Genomic DNA, 20,988 nt, shown 5'->3' with positions numbered 1-20,988 from the left:
AAGCTTTCATTGGGGCTGGGTGAGTGAGGGGGCTCCCTGTCTTCATCCAGCTGTTGCCTGCTGAGCTAAGTGGCTAATACGCAGCAGACGTGTGCACTGCAGCATGCAGATTAGCAGGGTCTTGTCGCCTGAGGATACAACAGCTGGCGTGACAACAAGGGAACACATAGAAGGCCAAATAGACGGTGAGTTCCCTGCGAACACCTGATGAATGTCTATTTGGATGTGGTGAGGACAGGTGTGTCAAAACATGTACTTCATGGTATTGTTGGTGACATTACAGGTGACACTTCAGGGCAACGCTGTAGTGAAAAGGAAAACTTGCAGTACCACCGTTTACCTCAAAAGTAATTGTTCATTTTCTGCACCAGTTATCTTTTCCTGTGTGATAGTCAGCTACGGGAACTATATGGGGAAGATGTTTTATGTCAGGTTTGTGTTATAACAGATTATTGTTAGAAGTAGTATTTTTGTCATATCTTGTAATGTTCAACATTTTAATTCTTTTTGCACAAGCATGGACCAGGCAGCCTATGTTATCATCAAAAAGCCAGACTTTAGACATCTGAAATACACATGCCAAGCCAGTAGATCATTGTATAAGTGTTTTTTCAAATTTAACACAGAAGTTATGTGACAAATGTAAAAACAAAAATATCAATTCAAAAAACGTTTGTGTTTAAAAGTTCTACAAAACGTTTGCGACCTTCTGTCGCATGAATAAACTGCCATAAACACAAGAGGTCCAATTATCAATTTAGTGTAGCTTCCTTTTTAAATAAATAAATCAAAACAGAGCTTGCTGTATAATGTGTGTTAAAAAGTTAGCATTTCCTTCTCTCCATCGACTCAATAATGTTCTCTGTAGTGTGCTGCCTTCTGCTGGTTCGGAGTGCAGAAAATGAATCCTATTGTAGCCAAACTATTTACTTTTGCCTCAAGAGGAAACAAAAAAATTATGCTTAAAAAAAAAATCTTTCTCTGTGGCAATACTGCAGCTTGGATAGGCTCCAGGTCTCCTGCCGTTCGAGAGGGACAAGCGATAGAAAATGGATGGATGGATGGAATACTGGCGCATCTCACCTCCAGGTTCTTTCCTTTGAAGCTGCACTCTTCTCTCTTTCCAAGAGGAGTCGCCCATGTCAGCTGAAGAAATAGTCAAAAACAAATACAAACATGTTTAAATCCAAAGAAACACCATATATGTATGTATATATATACATATATATATATATATATATATATATATATATATATATATATATATATATATATATATATATATATATATATATATATATATATATATATATATATATATATATATATATATATATATAAAATTAAATAAATAAAATATAATATATAAAAAACCAATAAACATTTGTATACAATATATTTTAATATACTTAACATTTGACTACCACTATTGTTTAACCATTAAGAAAGATGTTATTTACAATATTGGCTGTACAGTTATTAAATGTGTTATGTTTGAACCTGGAACAGATTACATGTATTGCTTATGTGGAAAAAAAATATATAACATATATTATATAAATATAAAACTTGTAAAAAATATAGTTTAAATTTGACTTCCACATCTGTTAACCGTTAAGAAAGACATTATTTAAAACTTTGGCAGTACAGTACAGTTATTAAATGTGTTGTGATGGTGACAGTTTGACCATGGAACATATTAAATGTACTTCCGAAGTAATTTCCTATGTGAAAAACAAAACAAAAAAAACTTACATATATTTTATACATTTAAAGTGTTTAAATATTTAACATTTCTCCAGTATTTGTATAACCATTAAGAAATATTTTATTTAAAACATTGGCTGTACAGTTATTAAATGTACTACGTTTGGCCCTGGAATAGATTATATTAATTTTCTACATTCTATATATTTTGGAGAAAATATATAAAATATATTTTTTGAATTTACAATTTGTATATCATACACTTTATGACTTTCACATTTGTATAACTGTTAAAAAAGATGTTGCCTAAAACATTGGCTATACAGTTATTAAATGTTTATGTTATGTGAGCGTTTGACCCTGGAACAGAGTTCCTACTTTATTTCTTGTATGGGAAAAATATATTTAATATATTGAATATTTGATATATTTCAAATTTGACTTCCACAATTGTATAACTGTTAAGAAAGATGTTACTTAAAACATTGGCTGTGCAGTTATTACTGGTGTTAAGTTTTGCAACAGTTTGACTCTGGAACAATAATTGTCATGGCCATGATATTTTAAGGGGGACATCAAAATAAAATGTGACTTTTTTTTAATGTCAAAATGAGACTCACGTTCTTCTGCAGCTTGGTCCTGCTGATGTCAGAGAGGCTGAGGGCAAAGAGTGCCTCCCTGGCCCCCACATAGAGCATGTCATCCTCCTGGCTGAGCAGCAAAGATGTGTAATTGAAGACGCCCTCGGCAGAGAACCTCTTGGCCGATCTCTCTTTTGCATCTGGAGGACACACGTGCACCGTGTTATTACAGAGAGGACGGCTTTATGATGCATGGGCCCTGACGACCACTTAACAAATACATATTAAAGGTGATAATCCTGACGTGTTGCAACAAGCAGGTGTTTTTGGCGCGTTACGTGTCTGTTTTTGGAAAGAAAACAGTGCAACATTCAGTCAGTCTGACATGGCTCACAGTCAGGAATCCCTCAGTTTGCCAAGATTTGCTTGTAACACATCCAACTAATGGCAGCATTCTTCTCACAGTCAGCAATTACGCTAGGAATTGTAGGATTAACATGTCCTCTGCCCACACTCGACTGTGTGATAAGCACTTAAATATACTCCCTCACTTACATCGGTTCTATTCAACTGGCGGCCCGGGGGCCAAGTCTGTCCCGGGAATGACACCATACAGGCCCCCGTGTCCAATTTAAAACTTGGGAGAAACATTATTCCAGTAAATTCCTAAAAACACTTGGGTGCTGTTGCTCCTGTTGTATAGCGGAACTTGGACAACTGTATACACATTGGCAGATCCTTGCATTGGTATTTTAACCTTGCGAGCAAACATAGGACACTGGGGTCCAAACCAGGGATTTACATAACTGAGGTGTTCCTCAAGGCACCCCTAAGTCATTTCCTTTTTGGCAATTACACAATTTTTTTTAACGTGATTTATGTAACTAGGTGTTACTGTACTGTAGCTCAGGGGTGTTCTAAGTGCAGCCTGAGGGCCATTTGCTGCACGCAGCTCAAATTTAGTTGAACCGCTTGTAGATTAACTACGATCAAAGTATTGGACAGGATGTCGAAAATGTGTAATAAAGTTGTACTTTATATAAGAAAAAAATGGGCATACACACGGTACTAAACAATCCTCAGTGTTTCCCACACATTCATTTATTTGTGGCGGCCCGCCATGAAAGAATTACGTCCGCCACAAATGGATTTTTCGGCTTTTGACTCGCTCGACCGCTCATTAAAGCAATGGGACTGTCTGTGAATGTTGCTTGTAGTTACACCTCCGGTGCAGTAGGTGGCGGTAGCCTACTATGCATTGTAACTCCGCCAATAGCAAGAAGAAGAAGAAGAAGAAGAGGGACGGACGGACGAACGGACGGACGGAATCAAAATACTCGCCGGTTACTTTTCATAATGATGGCGCTTCCTACGTTTCTACCTCAAACGTCCAAAAGCTGCTGAAAGCCTTGATCCAGGATGCCATGGGGAAAAAAACTTAAATGGTGCCTTTTGGCGACAGTTAGCAGCTTGGTGGCTCATAAACGCTTGCTAGCGTGGTAGCATTGCTTCATTTTTACAGGTGTTATAGGTAGATAGTAGTGATGGGTCCGGCAACACCGATGCATCGGCGCATGCGTCGAGCTCAAAGAGCGAAACCCTGTGTCGGTGCGCGTACCGCTTTTAGAAAGTCACGTGACCGATCATGAGCTGTTTTGGTCACGTGACCGATACGCGAACTGTGTCGCACTCCCGCCTCCTCTGTGCCCTGTGAGCGGGTCTTTTCTACAGCCGGAGAAATAATAACTAAGAAGAGAAAGCGTCTAAAATTGAATACGTTGGAAAAACTGTTTTTTAAAAAAATAAAAATGTGTAAAAAAAATTAAATAATAATTTCCAGGTCCACAAGCATCCTCATTCACAACACGTTCTCTTAGATTTCCATGTTATGATACATGTTCACATTATTTATTGACTGTGTCTAAAAAAGACAAAAAATATATTTTTATTTAAATGAAGTTATGAAATAATCCTAAATGAAATACAATGACTTGGTTTATATTATTGTATATACTAGGTCAGTGGTTCTCAACCTTTTTTCAGCAATGTACCTACCCCCTGTGATTTTTTTTTAAATTCAAGTACCCCCTAATCAGAGCAAAGCATTTTTGGTTGAAAAAAAAAAAAGATAAAGAAGTAAAATACAGCACTATGTCATCAGTTTCTGATTTATTAAATTGTATAACAGTGCAAAATATTGCTCATTTGTAGCGGTCTTTCTTGAACTATTTGGAAAAAAATATATAAAAATAACTAAAAACTTGTTGAAAAATAAACAAGTGATTCAATTATAAATAAAGATTTCTACACATAGAAGTAATCATCAACTTAAAGTGCCCTCTTTGGGGATTGTATTAGAGATCCATCTGGATTCATCAACTTAATTCTAAACATTTCTTCACAAAAAAAAAAAAAATCTTTAACATCAATATTTATGGAACATGTCCACAAAAAATCTAGCTGTCAACACTGAATATTGCATTGTTGCATTTCTTTTCACAGTTCTTTTTGACAGACATTTTAGTGACAAACCTGAGCTTGTGCTTCACTGAGTTTATGAACTTACATTCATATTTTGTTGAAGTATTATTCAATAAATATATTTATAAAGGAGTTTGCATGTTCTCCCCGTGACTGCGTGGGTTCCCTCCGGGTACTCCGGCTTCCTCCCACTTCCAAAGACATGCACCTGGGGATAAGTTGATTGGCAACACTAAATTGGCTCTAGTGTGTGGATGTGAGTGCGAATGTTGTCTGTCTATCTGTGTTGGCCCTGCGATGAGGTGGCGACTTGTCCAGGGTGTACCCCGCCTTCCGCCCGATTGTAGCTGAGATAGGCTCCAGCGCCCCCCGCGACCCCAAAGGGAATAAGCGGTAGAAAATGGATGGATGGATGGATATTTATAAAGGATTTTTGAATTGTTGCTATTTTTAGAATATTTTTTTAAAAATCTCACGTACCCCTTGGTATACCTTCAAGTACCCCCAGGGGTTCGCGTACCCCCATTTGAGAACCACTGTACTAGGTCATAAAATCAGTGTCAGTTGAGTCGGTCCATAGGTTGCCTGTAGGGATTTTTAATGTCCAGCAGATGTCAGTATTTAGTGACACAGTATCGACACAGTATCAATACAGTTTTGCAATGTGTCGAAACGCTTCATGACGCCTCATCAACCCATCACTAGTAGATAGGTTATAGCTGCATCGCTCGCGGCTCGTCATATATTTAACGTTAATCCATGATTTCACCGAGCGTTTCACTGACGGTGAGCAGCCTGACGCTGCTTCATTAACACCGCCGCTGTTTGACTCGTGGCCCGGGGCAGACGCACGTAGTAACAGTCACGTGTTACAATACCGACGAGCTAACGTGTCCAGGTTATAACCATGTTGTCAATAAACACACATGGACTGAAGCTAAATTGTCCACTGTCCACTGCAGCATGTGAATGCAATGAAAAGAATAAAATCTGAGCCAACCAGCTGTTAAAATGTTGTCCAGGTTAATGTTTTGGCCATTAAAGGCCCTTCATTTCAAGATTTCAACTGTGATCGGGCTTTAAACAGGTGGCTGACCTGTTCAGATGGGTGTAACTGCTACTGGTCAAATAATGTGAAATAGCATTTAATTTTACATGTATGCAATGCCATTTAAATGTAATTATAGATAATAATAATAATAAATACTGTGTAGTGTTGTAAATAGTCAACGGGAAGGATTTTAGTAAGATATAAGCCATGAGCACTACACAGCCAGAAAAAAAACCTAGGCAGGACAAGTACAAATATTGGGGCAAGAAGATTTGAGAAGTCGGGCAAGTAGAAAAAACCTTAACGTTGAACCCTGCATGTGTTGAGCTGCTGCCGCTTAAGGTTAGACGGCACTGTACATAGAGCGGTTCTGCTCGTTAGTAATAAATTCTAATGTTGGATGTTCACTCCTTCACACAGATGAGTATAGAAAAATATTTTCAACGGCCGACAAGGGCTCGACTTGGAGAGGAGGTAGGCCTACAGTCCGGACCACAGGTGCGACCTGTTCAGCAGCAGCAGGAGGAGGAGGAGGTTGACTGACTGTGGCAGGACACCTCTGCCTCTGTTTCACTTCATGTTGCTGGTAAATAATATGGTTGTAGTAGTAGGCTAAAGTTAAATTATTTAGTATTCACTAATTAAAGGGGCAGAGCTTTAAGAGACATTTTAGCTTTTATATTTTATAAGATATATTTTTTGTAAGAACCACAATTCATAAATATATTTCAGTGAATCACTAATTGTTCAAATCTGTATATAAATATGTACATAAAATGTTGTAATTATATTCCAACTCCGCGTTCTTCTTGGTCATCGCCGCTGCCGCCGCGCCCCCCCCCCCCCCCCCCCCCCCCCCCCCCCCCGACCACACCACCACAAATAGATGCCCGTCCTGTGGGAAACACTGATCCTTATATCTTGTTATCTGTCATTCATTCACCTGTAGGCTCGTAATCCTCAATCTCAACAACCACAATGCACCTGCTACCGGTCTTTCTAACATCCGGTTTGCCGCAATGCATTGTGGAACATGCAGTCTTTTAGTTAACCTTTTGTTAGGCTATTGAGTAGAAACAACTCAATTCAGTGTCAGTGTTTCTCAAATAATCAATATCAAATACATGTATAAATCAATCAATTCCATTTTAACTCTTTTTAGCTGTAAATATTAATAGATCAATTTATCAGCAATTAAATCAAACATGCAAATTATGAATGATCATCACACATTAACTATATAACCCATAAGTTACAACACCGCTGCTTATTGTCGAAATAAAAGCAAACAAAAAAATAGGAAAAATGTAAGAAAAACAGAGCAAAAAGAAGTACTGTGGAACCTCGATTTACGAACATATTTGGTTCTTGAACATGGTTTGCAGACTGAAAAGTTAATATAGTGAAGCAGAGTCAATGCATAAATGCGTGCACACCACACAAACGTCCCTTTACCTTTGGTGCTCAAACGTTACCCACCATGTTGCCGCAACAAAAAAACAAACAGAAAAACCCTTTTTACCTTTTGTCTGTGAATATTTGTGGCATTTTTTTCAAATAGTAGTAGCGTGTACAGGAAGTGATTTCATCAAAATGGCAGCCCCCATAGGGCTTCCAGCGGCACACAAAATAAATGAGTGAATAAACGAATGAACAAATGAATGACGCCTTCGTACGCCAAGACATCGTTCACACACAGAGGCATATTTGGCTGGATCTAAGTGTTTGTAGACCAAAAAGGTTGCAAATAGAGACGTTTGTAAATCAAGGTTTCACTATAATGTAATAAGAAAAACCTAACATTTTGATAACAATAACTAATAATCATACATGTTGCCACCTATAACACAAAGATGACAGCAAGTTGTATCGTTACATATGTAAAGCATTGTACGTACGACCATTGATGAAAAACATTTGGACACCTCTGCTGTAGCTTGTTTACTTCAGATGCAGTCAGGCTTTTGTTCCACTTCTTTAGTTATACTAGTTGTGTTCCTCAAAGTTCCATTTTAGGTCCTCTCTTTTTCATCATTTGGGTTATTCAACTGGTGGCCGGCAGGTTCAGTTAAAAAACTCACAGTTTTGCAGTTCTGAAAATGTTGTCATAGAGATGATCTTTGACTGACATTTTTTTAAAAGGTCCTTAAAAACAGCAGAGTACAAAATAAGACTAATAGTAAAAGGAGAAGTCCGGCCCCCTGGTCCTTAAATGTGCCACCCCAAAAAATGTGTTGTATATCCCTGGCATACATAGATGATACACTGTCAAAAATTCTCATCTGTTCTGTACTGGCAGGTAGTTCAAAAGCCTTCTGTCCTCTTATGTACAACATCCATCCATCCATCCATTTTCTACCGCTTATTCCCTTTGGGGTCGCGGGGGGCGCTGGAGCCTATCTCAGCTACAATCGGGCGGAATGTACAACAGTAATCAGTAAATGAGCACCATCCCTCTTGCATTAATTAGCAGCCACTACTGATTGAACATGCAAATGGGATGCTTTTATCGCATAAGCCTCAAAAAAGCGTCTCATTAATATAAAAGCCAAATCAGGCTCTAAAAAAGTATTGGAAAAGGATTTATACAACATTTGGAACACATGGAAACCTCATTGTTCCGATCGGACGATACCAATACTGATACCGATCAACTTGTATCAAATGTACATTTTTAAATTTACAGTGTTTATGCTGAGTTTTTTGATAGTTTAACAATATCAACACAATATATAAACTAGTCCCTTATTGTCTTTTATTACATACAATTGTTTGATTAAAACAAAGTCAATAGTACACAATAACTAAACAAAAGTAAAAACAACTCTTTACTAGTGTACCAATATTTTGGTACCAGTATCAAAATGTATTTCAATACTTTTCGGTACTTTTCTAAATAGGGGACCACAAAAAATTGCATTATTGGCTTTATTTTAGCTAAAAGTCTTCAGGTACATTAAACATATATTTCTTATTGCAAGTTTGTCCTTAAATAAAATAGTGAACATACTAGACAACTTGTCTTTTAGTAGTAAGTAAGCAAACAAAAGCTCCTAATTTAGCTGCTGACGAATGCAGTAACATATTGTGTCATTTTCCATTATATTATTTTGTCAAAATTATTAAGGACAAGTGGTAGAAAATGAATTATTAATCTACTTGTTCATTTACTGTTCTATCTACACTTTTGTTAAAATGTAATAATCACTTATTCTTCTATTGTTTGGATGCTTTACATTAGTTTTGGATACCACAAATTTGGGTATCAACCCGATACCATGTAGTTGCAGGATCATACATTGGTCATATTCAAAGTCCTCATGTGTCCAGGGACATATTTCCTGAGTTTATAAATAAGAAGATTTTGTGATGCGAAAAAATATCGATGTAATCATAGTAGTATCGACTAGATACGCTGCTGTATTTGGTATCATTACAGTGGATGTTAGGTGACCGGTACTTTTTAGAGGCGGTATAGTACCGAATATGATTCATTATTATCGCGGTACTATACTAATACTGGTATACCGTACAACCCTACTCTCTACTAATCATTTCAATTATTTTGATTTTGCCCTCAAAGTCCTCATGTGTCCAGGAAATTATTCCCTGAGTTTCTAAACACTAACAATAGCAACCAAAAAAATATTTTGATAAAATAAAAATATTGATCTAATCGTTCTAATTTCGATTATCTACTGATACTACCCTTGGTATGCACACAACAATTTATGGATGGATCTGCTCTCCTCTTACGTGTCGTGTACTCACTGCGACAATGCTTGAACACTAAAAGTTGATGTTATATCCTCTCTCTAAACTCGTATTATTCTACTTGTTCATTTCATATTAATAGCTTCTTACTTTCTGCTGCGACGTGGTTCCATCTACACTTCTTAAGGTTTACTTAGAACTAATTTCTTGGTGTTTGGTGTGTTTCAAGCTAGCTTAGCGGTTAGCTTAGCTATTAACATAACTGCTCCATGCTTGCTCTCGCTGTGTAACATGTTAAGCATCATCCTCCAGTGATAATAATTCGTACTTACTTGATAACTTGAGATACAAAGAAATGCAGTTTATTTGCGCTAATGGAACTGATAACTATTGACTTAAGGGAGTGGCTCCACTTGGTGTATGGAGACACATAATTACCGTATTTTTCAGACTATAAGTCGCAGTTTTTTTCATAGTTTGGGCGTGGGTGCGACTTATACTCAGGAGCGACTTATGTGTGAAATTATTAACACATTACCGTAAAATATCAAATAATATTAGTTAGCTCATTCACGTAAGAGACTAGACGTATAAGATTTCATCCGATTTAGCGATTAGGAGTGACAGATTGTTTGGTAAACGTATAGCATGTTCTATATGTTATAGTTATTTGAATGACTCTTACCATAATATGTTACGTAAACATACCAGGCACGTTCTCAGTTGGTTATTTATGCCTCATATAATGTACACTTATATTTTATTTTAAATTGCCTTTCAAATGTCTATTCTTGGTGTTGGGTTTTATCAAATAAATTTCCCCCAAAAATGCGACTTATACTCCAGTGCGACTTATATATGTTTTTTTTCCTTCTTTATTATGCATTTTCGGCAGGTGCGACTTATACTCCGAAAAATACGGTAGCTGCTAACTTGTTAGCTGGAGGACTAAAAATAAATACAGTGTCAGCCAGAGGGGATCGATATTTATGATCAACATTGACCATGATCATGTACTTTTTCACAAAAATCGGTCCATATTGATCACTGGCTGATCGATCGACACACACCCTTACTCATTATACATAACACCTCTATATAACATTATTTAATCACTACACTGCATTAAATATAACACATGTTAAGAAAAATAAAATCCAAGAAGGATTTTTTTAAATACAGCGCCATCTGCTGGATCTCACTGGCAAAATGTTTACATATTTTCTAAAGCAAATTAATTTGTAAAGGTTTACCTTTTGCCTCTCATTCCAAACACAATAAAACTCCACATGACAAAACGCCAGAGGTCACAGTCTCCGTTTGCTTGTCCAAATAAGATTACCGGCCCGTAAACACTAATATTTGCTGCAGTTAAACTTTTTTTACAGCCTCCTTCTCCCTTATAAATCTAGCCACGTAAATTTTCGAATTCACGACAAGGTAAGAAAAAGACACCGGCTGTATGCTGAGTGTCTCTCCGGGCCGTTAAATTGTGACTAAATGTTTGCAACACACAACTTAAAACTTCCATATGAATATGCCTCATGGAACGCGCAAAGAACTTTGGCAAAATCCGCTCAGCTTCCTCTCGAGAGAGGGACAGAGAGATCCAGCTGCATAAACCTCATCTTGTTCATTAAATCACATCTTAGCAAGAGGAGCGCTCACTCTGATGAAAATCGTAAAACATCTGGGGTGAATGTAGACCAAGACTGTCAATAAAGTCGTAGGCTGGGATGCAATAAAAAAAATACTTCCTATTGGTTAGGTTAGGACAGGAAAAACATAAATAATATATTAAAAAGAGGCTAAAACTTCTCAAATTGGATTAATGCCGATGAAGAATACACAAACTTGACAAATTATAATAAATAAATAAAAAATAATAATAATATACATTTCCAAAAGATGAATTGAATACGGTAATTAAAAAAGCATCTGATTAAATGGTTGGAATGAACTAATCAGAACAAAAAATATCTAAAAACCTATAAAATAAACAGCTTTAAAATACAATCTAACAATCTGTGTACATCAAATACAATTGTTTTTAGATTGTTTCTGCAAAAACAGTACAAAAACATAAACATTTAATAAAATAAACTCAAAAACTGAACTGAATGTTTTCAACGTCTATTGAGACATTTCTTTATTATTACAAATAAATACAACAAACTGTATAAAAATAATAGCTACAAAAAGAATGTATTAAATAACAAATTAATGAATTAAGACTACATCAAACTTAAATAGTAAAAAGCATTAATTAGCTTTTATTAAACACTTCAAAAAATATATCGGATTAGTTTGCAACTCAAATGAGAAGGATAAATGAAAATGACTAAAAAAAATAGGTTTCTACCTAACACTTAAACAAATATTAAATACGCATATCAAAAACAAATAAAAAAAAATACTTAAAAAATAAAAATAATATTAAATTAGTTAAAACCTTTTTTTATTTTAAACATTTGTTTATTGAGTTTTTTCGACACATGTCAGATGTTTTTCACCTCATAAAAGTAACCCATTAAAAAAGAAAGAGAGAGAGGAAAAAAAATGCATCAGTCAAATAAGTATCGGCAGATATTGACATGAAACCACAACATGGTACGGCAATACACAAAGGCAGACAAAATGCTTCTCAGTTATCTACATTTCAATGACTTGGTTAAATTTGTGATCCGTCTCTTTGACTTATTTTAGGAAACCACTCCATACTTGTTAAAAACCTTTTAAGAGAGAAACATACCATCCTTCATCTTTACTCATGCCAGGACAAATACGAGCCTGATGGTCTCCTGTGGTATATTAAAAACGTGCCATACATCACGGTGTCAAACAACGGCATCACAATGAGAGGAGGCCACAATCATGAAAGTTCAACTCCGAAAGTGCGTGCAGTAATTGGGCTATTAAAGTGGGTAGCCAAGGTAACGCTGAGAGGTTGTTGAACATTTCCTTTGGTTGAGGTTGACCCGTGTAATCAATAACTGTGTCCTTAGGATGTCATTTGTGGTTTGGACATGCCCGTAACACACACATCCACACACACGCGCACACAGACACACACTCGAGCACACACAAAGAACACTTCAAAGCTTGGCTTGACATCCATCCATCAGCTACTTGCTTCATCAGCGGCTTGCCACCCTGAGCGTTTAACCTCTGCTCGCGCTGTGGAGCACACTTATCATCAATACTGGCAGCGCTAACCTGTTGTATCAGCCACAGGTTGCCAAAAGGATGCTAGACTAGAGAGACAAAAAAACCAAAGTAAGCTGGAAGTGGAACATAAGAGTAAGAAATATGGAGTTGGCTCCCGACCTTTTGTTTATTACAAGACTATATGGGATATGTTGGCGATTCAAAAATGTTTTAATTAATTTAATAATAATAATAATAAAAATAATTATAATAGAACACATTATCAATAAATCAAATAAATAATTCATATATACATAATACATTTGATTTAATTCATTGTTTATTTGATTTAATTAATTATTTTTGATTGTATATAAATATATTTTATATACAGTACAGGCCAAAAGTTTGGACACACTTTCTCATTCAATGAGTTTTCTTTATTTTCATGACTATTACTTTTTCGCACACTCTTGGCATTCTCTCGATGAGCTTCAAGAGGTAGTCACCTGAAATGGTTTTCACTTCACAGGTGTGCTTGAAGCTCATCAAGAGAACGACAAGAGTGCACAAAGCAGTAATCAGAGCAAAGGGTGGCTATTTTGAAGAAACTAGAATATAAAACATGTTTTCAGTTATTTCACCTTTTGTTGTTAAGTACATAACTCCACATGTGTTCATTCATAGTTTTGATGCCTTCAGTGACAATCTACAATGTACATAGTCATGAAAATAAAGAAAACACATTGAATGAGGAGAAGGTGTGTCCAAACTTTAGGCCTGTACTGTACATATATTGTACATTAATACAAATAATTATTTCAATCCAATGTATTAATCAAATTAAATTCAACTTTACCTCTAATAAATAGCAATTATAAGTAGGGATGTATATCGTTAGGATTTGATCATTGCCGATACTAGTATCGATATTTCTTAACGGCATTCATCGCCACTATATATAGATGATGTGCAGCCCTTTGAGACGTGTGTGATTTAGGGCTGTATAAATAATCTTTGATTGATTCTTTGTAACTTTGTTCAAATAAAGATGTGAAAAAAAAATAATTTTGGGGGTCATTTTTATTAGCACCAGCAACATCCAGATAGATATAAGATCTCACAGAAGGGAAAAGATGGAAGAAGCGGAAGAAGATGGATGGATGGATGGACAGCAGGCAAGTATTTTTTCAACAATTGATTTTTAGGTCTTAAACAAGCCAACTATGTGTGCATGTGCAAGTTGCAATGCAGGGGCGGTATAGCTCGGTTGGTAGAGCGGCCGTGCCAGCAACTTGAGGGTTGCAAGTTCGATCCCCGCTTCCGCCATCCTAGTCACTGCCATTGTGTCCTTGGGCAAGACACTTTACCCACCTGCTCCCAGTGCCACCCACACTGGTTTAAATGTAACTTAGATATTGGGTTTCACAATGTAAAGCGCTTTGAGTCACTTGAGAAATCTATCCTATAATAACATTTAAAATAATAGTAATTAAAAAATAAAGTAAAATTATATTCATGTGTATTCACAGCATACTTGCCAACCTTGAGACCTCCGATTTCGGGAGGTGGGGGGGCGTGGTTGGGGGCGTGGTTAAGAGGGGAGGAGTATATTTACAGGTAGAATTCACCAAGTCAAGTATTTCATATACCGGTATATATATATATATATATATATATATATATATATATATATATATATATATATATATATATATATATATATATATATATATATATATATATATATATATATATATATATATATATAAGAAATACTTGACTTTCAGTGAATTCTAGCTATATATATATATATATATATATATATATATATATATATATATAGAGAGAGAGAGAGAGAGAGAGAGAGAGAGAGAGAGAGAGAGAGAGAGAGAGAGAGAGAGAGAGAGAGAGAGAGAGAGAGAGAGAGAGAAATACTTGAATTTCAGTGTTCATTTATTTACACATATACACACACAAAACACTCATCTACTCATTGTTGAGTTAAGGGTTGAATTGTCCATCCTTGTTCTATTCTCTGTCACTATTTTTCTAACCATGCTGAACACCCTCTCTGATGATGCATTCTGCTTCGTCTCCTTGTTGTGTGCGCAGTTGTGCACTGCACTCTCTAAAAGCCGTAGATGTTATTGTCACATATGCATGTACAGTAGATGGCAGTATTGTCCTGTTTAAGAGTGTCACAACATTGCTGTTTACGGCAGACAAACTGCTTTACGGTAGACGAAAACGTGACTGCTGTTGTTGTGTGTTGTTACCACGCTGGGAGGACGTTCATGAAACTGCCTAACAATAAACCCACATAAGAAACCAAGGACTCGCCCTCGATCATTCTACAGTTATAACGTGATTGGGCAGGCACGCTGTTTGTATCGTGGGAAAGCGGACGTGAAAACAGGCTGTCAACACGTCACTCAGGTCTGCATGGAGCTGGAGGGGGCGTGGCCTCCAGATCCGCCTGAATTTCGGGAGATTTTCGGGAGAAAATTTGTCCCGGCAGGTTTTCGGGAGAGGCGCTGAATTTCGGAAGTCTCCCGGAAAATCCGGGAGGGTTGGCAAGTATGATTCACAGACCTTTAAAATACCAGTAAAATGGAAAAACAAGTTGCCTCTGTATTGAAACTATTATCATATATGTCTGATTTGTGAGACCTAAAGACTTTCAAAGTTTGCAAGTAAATAGATATGATCAAAATGGTATCAATCTCACGGAGAGTCCCGAGCCATTTTGAGAGATAATGAGGAAGCCAGACACGTCATCGCAGATCACTTCCCCACCAAAAACAATACAAATCATGCAGACTTTGTGAGAGCTAACAACGATTACTTTGGGCAAAATTATGATCCAGAACCTTATATTGTTGATCTTGACTTTAAGGAGAATGAGCTACAAGTTTTAGAAGCTCTGCTAAACAGATCTAAAATGATAGCTTACTGTTCAATGTTTTCTTTTACTTCGATGACGACTGATAGGATGTCAATATCTTCTCGTTTGGATGAACAATTAATCATGATACACACGAAGGGTTAACAAGGACGTTTCCCTGCAGACAATGTCTTCAGTTGTGTGTGTTTGTCTCCATCGCCGGGTCTGAATTGAATGTCACAGATGAACAACGTCTAGATTCAAGGCAAAAACCTCCTATTATCCAGATGAGTGGCATGATTCATTATCTACAATAAATTTGATGAGCTGAGACAAGATTTTGCGGGAGCAGCAGGACATTGCTGCTGGCTAAAGGCAGCAAAGGGCTACTTAGCTGTCTGTATCATTGTACCGCTAAGAAATTGTTTGTTTGCGTTAGCTTTTGTAATAACAAATCGCTAATATTTGGTTAATATTCAAGTCACAATATGTATAAAGAGTATTGTTGGCGGGTTTTGGATGGGTATTTAGGGGGTTTTGTGGGCAAAATAGAGAGCCCCCATTGACTACTACATTGTTAGCAGACATTTTATGGATTTATTTATTTACGACTTAAAATGCATTAAAAAAACAACATATGTGTTCATGTCTTATATAAGGATTGTGAACAATAGTCATTCCTATTCGTGTTTATGTTGCACACGGACCTATTTGACTAACGGACCGGAAGTCGTATTGAGTGTTGATAGCTACTGATGTGTCTTGTGTTGTGTGTGTATTATGTACGTAAATAAAAGGACTCAGTCATTATTAAAATGTTCACTTTTTTGAGTGGATTTATATTGGTCTGTGGATTACTAGATCGCTTAAAGGACCGTCAGGTTGATGAAGCGCGCTATAGCGGTGGTCGAATGTTAAATGGCGTTCACTTTAAACTGACACTAACTCTTATTAGTGTGCGTGACTTTGACGACGATGAGGAAATGTTGTTGTGTTGCAAACTTTGTGTGGTGTTGCTTCATTATTTGTGATTATTCCAAGCTAATTATCATCTACCAATGCGTAATAGCAGCATTTGAACTGAATGTGACAGCTTGTCATAAAAATATCGATAACAGTGTCATTACTCCTCTTACTGGACCGACCCAATTAGGAACCGGTAACGAAAAACACAGCTACACGGTACCCCTAATTATAAGCTGTTTATTCAAAGCTACAGTGTCATGACAAGATGAGGTTGCAAAAATGGTTGTACTTACAAAGTCAAATATTTTTGAAGTGCTAGAGTAAATGCAGAACCATTGCTTTATATTGTTGGTTGACCAGCCAGGGCACCTCTCATGTTTTGTTAGTGTTCACAAAGAAGTTATTTGTGTTTTGTACAGTGATTGGCTGCTTTTATTGCAAACATGTTTAGTGTGATGGCATTAAAATTGAACTGCAGTACACATGCCATTTTTTTGCTGCCACTTTCAAGCGCTTCAATCGTCACCTCATTGAGTTGACGAGCTCCGGTTGCCATGGTAACTCCCCTGTATATGCCTTATATTTCCCCATCGGTCCGTCAACAGCGTTCTTAATGCCACATTTATTTGCCATTCTTTCATAAAGACGACTTCCCGTACATGTACAGGTTTAGGGTATCACCTCTGACTCCTCGCCGCCTCGCTTCTGACAAGGCCAGGCGAGTGCAGGCATGTCTGTTTTGTGTTGCAACTGAGAAAAATATGCTGGCTGCTTGTCTGAATAAGGCACTTGCATACTAAAAAGTATGGTGACTTAACATCCAGGCCGAGCAGACCACCGCCGCTGTGCGTGCCAACGGCCTGACACCTAAAGAGACACTAATGACAGAGCTGTGCATCACACATGTGTCAGGGCCTTGTTGTCAGTGAGACAGGCATGCACTGACTTCATCCTCTTTGTGTTTTGACTGCAGGTTACCGTCCTCTATTTAAGCCTCATCAACTGTACATATTCCATTTGGTTTTTCATGTTTTTTAGCACAAACACCTTTTCTGCCGCCTAATGCTGCCAAGATGTGCTTCTTCTTGACTATCTGCAAGGTGCAGCTGTCTCTCACTGCGATGTGTACTCACGTCAGTAGGGTCGACACAACACTACACAAATCCCATTTGCTCCTGCATGATAACTGTAAACAACACAATCTGAAGGTGTGTGCTCTTATTTTTTGCTACACAACGTTTCAGTGGTCGGCATGCACCAACTGGCATGAATATAGACTGAGAGAAAAAAAGATAGATGATTGGTTTGTTTTTTTAGATTAGAGATTATATCTATCTTTTTATCTAGCCAAACAAACCTAATCTAAAACATCCAAATATATAACATACAATTTAAAATACAGTAATCTCTCCTTTGTCGCTGTTAATTAGTTCTGGACAATGAATTGCTGCAAAGTAGAAATCCCTAATTATGAATATTTTTTATAGCTCAAGCATAAAAAAACATGTTTACTATATTCAAAGTACATTTTTCATCATTATGAGAACCCTCTAAACATGAAATAACACCCTTTAGTCAACTTTTCACTCTTTTAATCCAATATAGTAATGCTGCCTCAGCCTGAGCCAATCAGTGGCCATGAGACTGAACACTGTGTGTGGTCTGATTGGTTTGGTCTCATTTAGCAGCAGGGTGGAACAGGGGTTAGTATGTGTGCCTCACAATACTAAGGTCCTGAGTTCAATCCCGGGCTCGGGATCTTTCTGTGTGGAGTTTGCATGTTCTCTCCGTGACTGCGTGGGTTCCCTCCGGCTACTCTGGCTTCCTCCAACCTCCAAAGACATGCACCTGGGGATAAGTTGATTGCCAACACTAAATTGTCTCTAGTGTGTGAATGTTGTCTGTCTATCTGTGTTGGCCCTGTGATGAGGTGGCGACTTGTCCAGGGTGTACTCTGCCTACCGTCCGAATGCAGCTGAGATAGGCTCCAGCACCCCCCGCGACCCCATAAGGGACAAGCGGTAGAAAATGGATGGATGGATACTACTGTGGTATTTATTTCTTTAGTTAATTTAGCCATTTGTATGCTTGAAAATGGTTAAATTAGGCCTAAAATGTTGTGGAATGTGCTTAAAAAAATATGTGATGTGGTGAAACTGCAATATTTGAAGAGCAATGTGGCGATGAATGATTGTATACATAAAAAAGTGCACAAATACACAACAAAATAATGTGTTTAAAATCATTATTAATGTTATTATTTAATTAATATATGTATGTAAAAATAGTTAATACAATAAAACCGATTATACAATAAATGAGTAAAAATTATTGTAATATGCGTAAACACTGAGTGCCTGATCTAAATATTTGCATGTATCATGAAACACGTGTAAACTTGATAGCGCTCATGAAGCCGATCTACTAAGCTGGTGCACAGAGGATTGCGTCTATGAAATGAGAAAAATATAGAGTACAATTCATTTAGCATGTCAGTCTTCATGTATAGGCTATGCAAATATAGATGCTGGAGGAGGACACACACATTTAATTAATGTGATTTATCAAGACTGAAACGGTTTGCGGCCGTTATCAAGTTTGGAAGGTACAGTATGTGCAAACTGGGACAGCTATGCTGAAATGGCTGTGCCGTGGTCATTATGAGGAGGCCATCAGTGCAATGATACAAGATGGAGAGAGAATTCTCTGTTTGTGTCCAACGTATTTGGACTGTCGGAAATACAAGTATTAGACATTTTGTCTATTTAGTAATGGCATTTTATCATTTTAGAACTGCTGGATGACTCATGGGGCTGATTTTTTTAATGGCATTAGTTATTTGCGTAGGTAATATGTAAATAATACAGCATATCTTCTATATGAAAAAACTTATTGTAACATGCATTTTCTTGCATTTTTTTTTTAATGCGTCTGAATTATTCCAGACATTCGGCATGCTAAAAATAGATTCTGTTGTCTCGATTCCGCATATAGCCCAGAAAAGGTGATACATATTATAGTTGTATGCTGCATTTCCCACAACATGGCAAAACATCCCAGGTTGGAGCATATGATGCAATGGGTGCGCAGGAAACGTCTGCCTCTATGGCGACAGTCTGTAGTTCACACAAAAACCTAAAATAAATGGGGCAGTCTGCACCACATTTGTACTCGTTATCAATTGTACACAAGTTAACTAATGGTAAATGCAATTTTATTTTTTGCACACGCTATTTAACACTTGTCATTTGGGATCTTGGTAGATGAGGCCGTGTATCTATTAAGTACCTATTAATCATTATATTATTAAGAAAGGAAGAAAAATGAAATTAAGTAACAGTCATACAACAATTCTTATACATTAAGACAATTAACAATACAAAGTAAAAAACAAAAGTGAAAAAAATGGTTAGGGTAGGTCCATGTTGTATCATACTACACTTTTTTTAATAATCAAAAAGTAATGTGTATATAAGCTTTATATTTATGCAAACACATCTTTATTTTTTTAATCTCATTTTATTTTGTTCAAATCTACCTTTATATACTTTTTTAGAATAATGATGAATCACTTTTAAGAGGGTCTACTAATATATTTAATTTTAAATAGCTAATCAAATCTGTTTCTATACAATGCAGTCAGGCTTTGGCTGTTATATCTAATAATTTGCTTACCTTATCAAGATGCATGAGCAGGGTATTTCCTGCGTTCAAAATTGTGTGGCGGCCGCTTCCAGCTAATTTTGTGCCGCCCCCAGCCAGATTGATATCGATTGATATCGCTCAACACAGTGTAAAGCTCCGGTTGTGTTGATTGAGCGATTGATGTCTCTCTGCGGCAGCTATACATTTTAACTGCAGTTGCAGCGTTGCACCACGATAGAGGCGCTATATCGACAGCGGTGCACCGAAAAGACCCGAAAAAACTACCGAAGAAGAAACAGATCGAATCGTGTTGTTTCCCGCGGAGTGGATTTCTGACATACGGAGCATGATACGGAGGGATCACTGGACTCCTAGAGAACACTCAAAACTGTGCTGTGAACAGTTTGTCTCTGGTAAGTGAACACAGCTTGTTAGCTTCATTTCCAACATTTTCTGACTAATTATAATAGATCGATTGATTGAAGAATATATTAGAAGTTTCATGACGGTACAAATTGATTGGTACAAGGTCAACTAAAAGGAGTTACCCCAAGAAAGCATTACCACCAAGAAATGTACAGTGGTGACAACATGTGGAAATTGTTGTCCACAGAGCGCTTGAAGGCTGCTTCAAAATCATCTATGAGTGTCTCAAGCAAAAGTGGCCCCACCACACAAGCTATGAGCCCATCATTCTCTTATGCAAGCGCTTGGGCCACAGGTGTCAAGTTCAAGGTCCGGGGGCCCGTGACATCATTTTATCCTTATATGTGTCAATAAAGTACTTAATATTTTCTAACTGGGCCACA

The 20,988-nt window shown here is 37.1% G+C and overlaps 1 protein-coding gene across 3 annotated transcripts in view; it reads right to left on the bottom strand.

Annotated features, from left to right (window-relative positions):
* LOC133608846 (semaphorin-4B-like) overlaps positions 1-20,988 on the bottom strand; it is a 173,494-nt gene that overhangs the window by 33,061 nt on the left and 119,445 nt on the right. For all 3 annotated transcript variants that reach the window (XM_061964431.2, XM_061964430.2, XM_061964428.2), the window contains 2 exons: positions 2,328-2,488; positions 1,084-1,146 (listed from right to left, as the gene is read on the bottom strand). In XM_061964431.2, coding sequence (XP_061820415.2) covers positions 1,084-1,146; positions 2,328-2,488 — 224 coding nt within the window. The remainder of the gene's footprint in view (positions 1-1,083; positions 1,147-2,327; positions 2,489-20,988) is intronic.

Source organism: Nerophis lumbriciformis, linkage group LG06 (assembly GCF_033978685.3).
Source record: "Nerophis lumbriciformis linkage group LG06, RoL_Nlum_v2.1, whole genome shotgun sequence".
NCBI classification, from domain to species: Eukaryota; Metazoa; Chordata; class Actinopteri; order Syngnathiformes; family Syngnathidae; genus Nerophis; species Nerophis lumbriciformis.
Note: the sequence above shows the minus strand (reverse complement) of the source record. Positions and strands in the feature narration are given on the sequence as shown.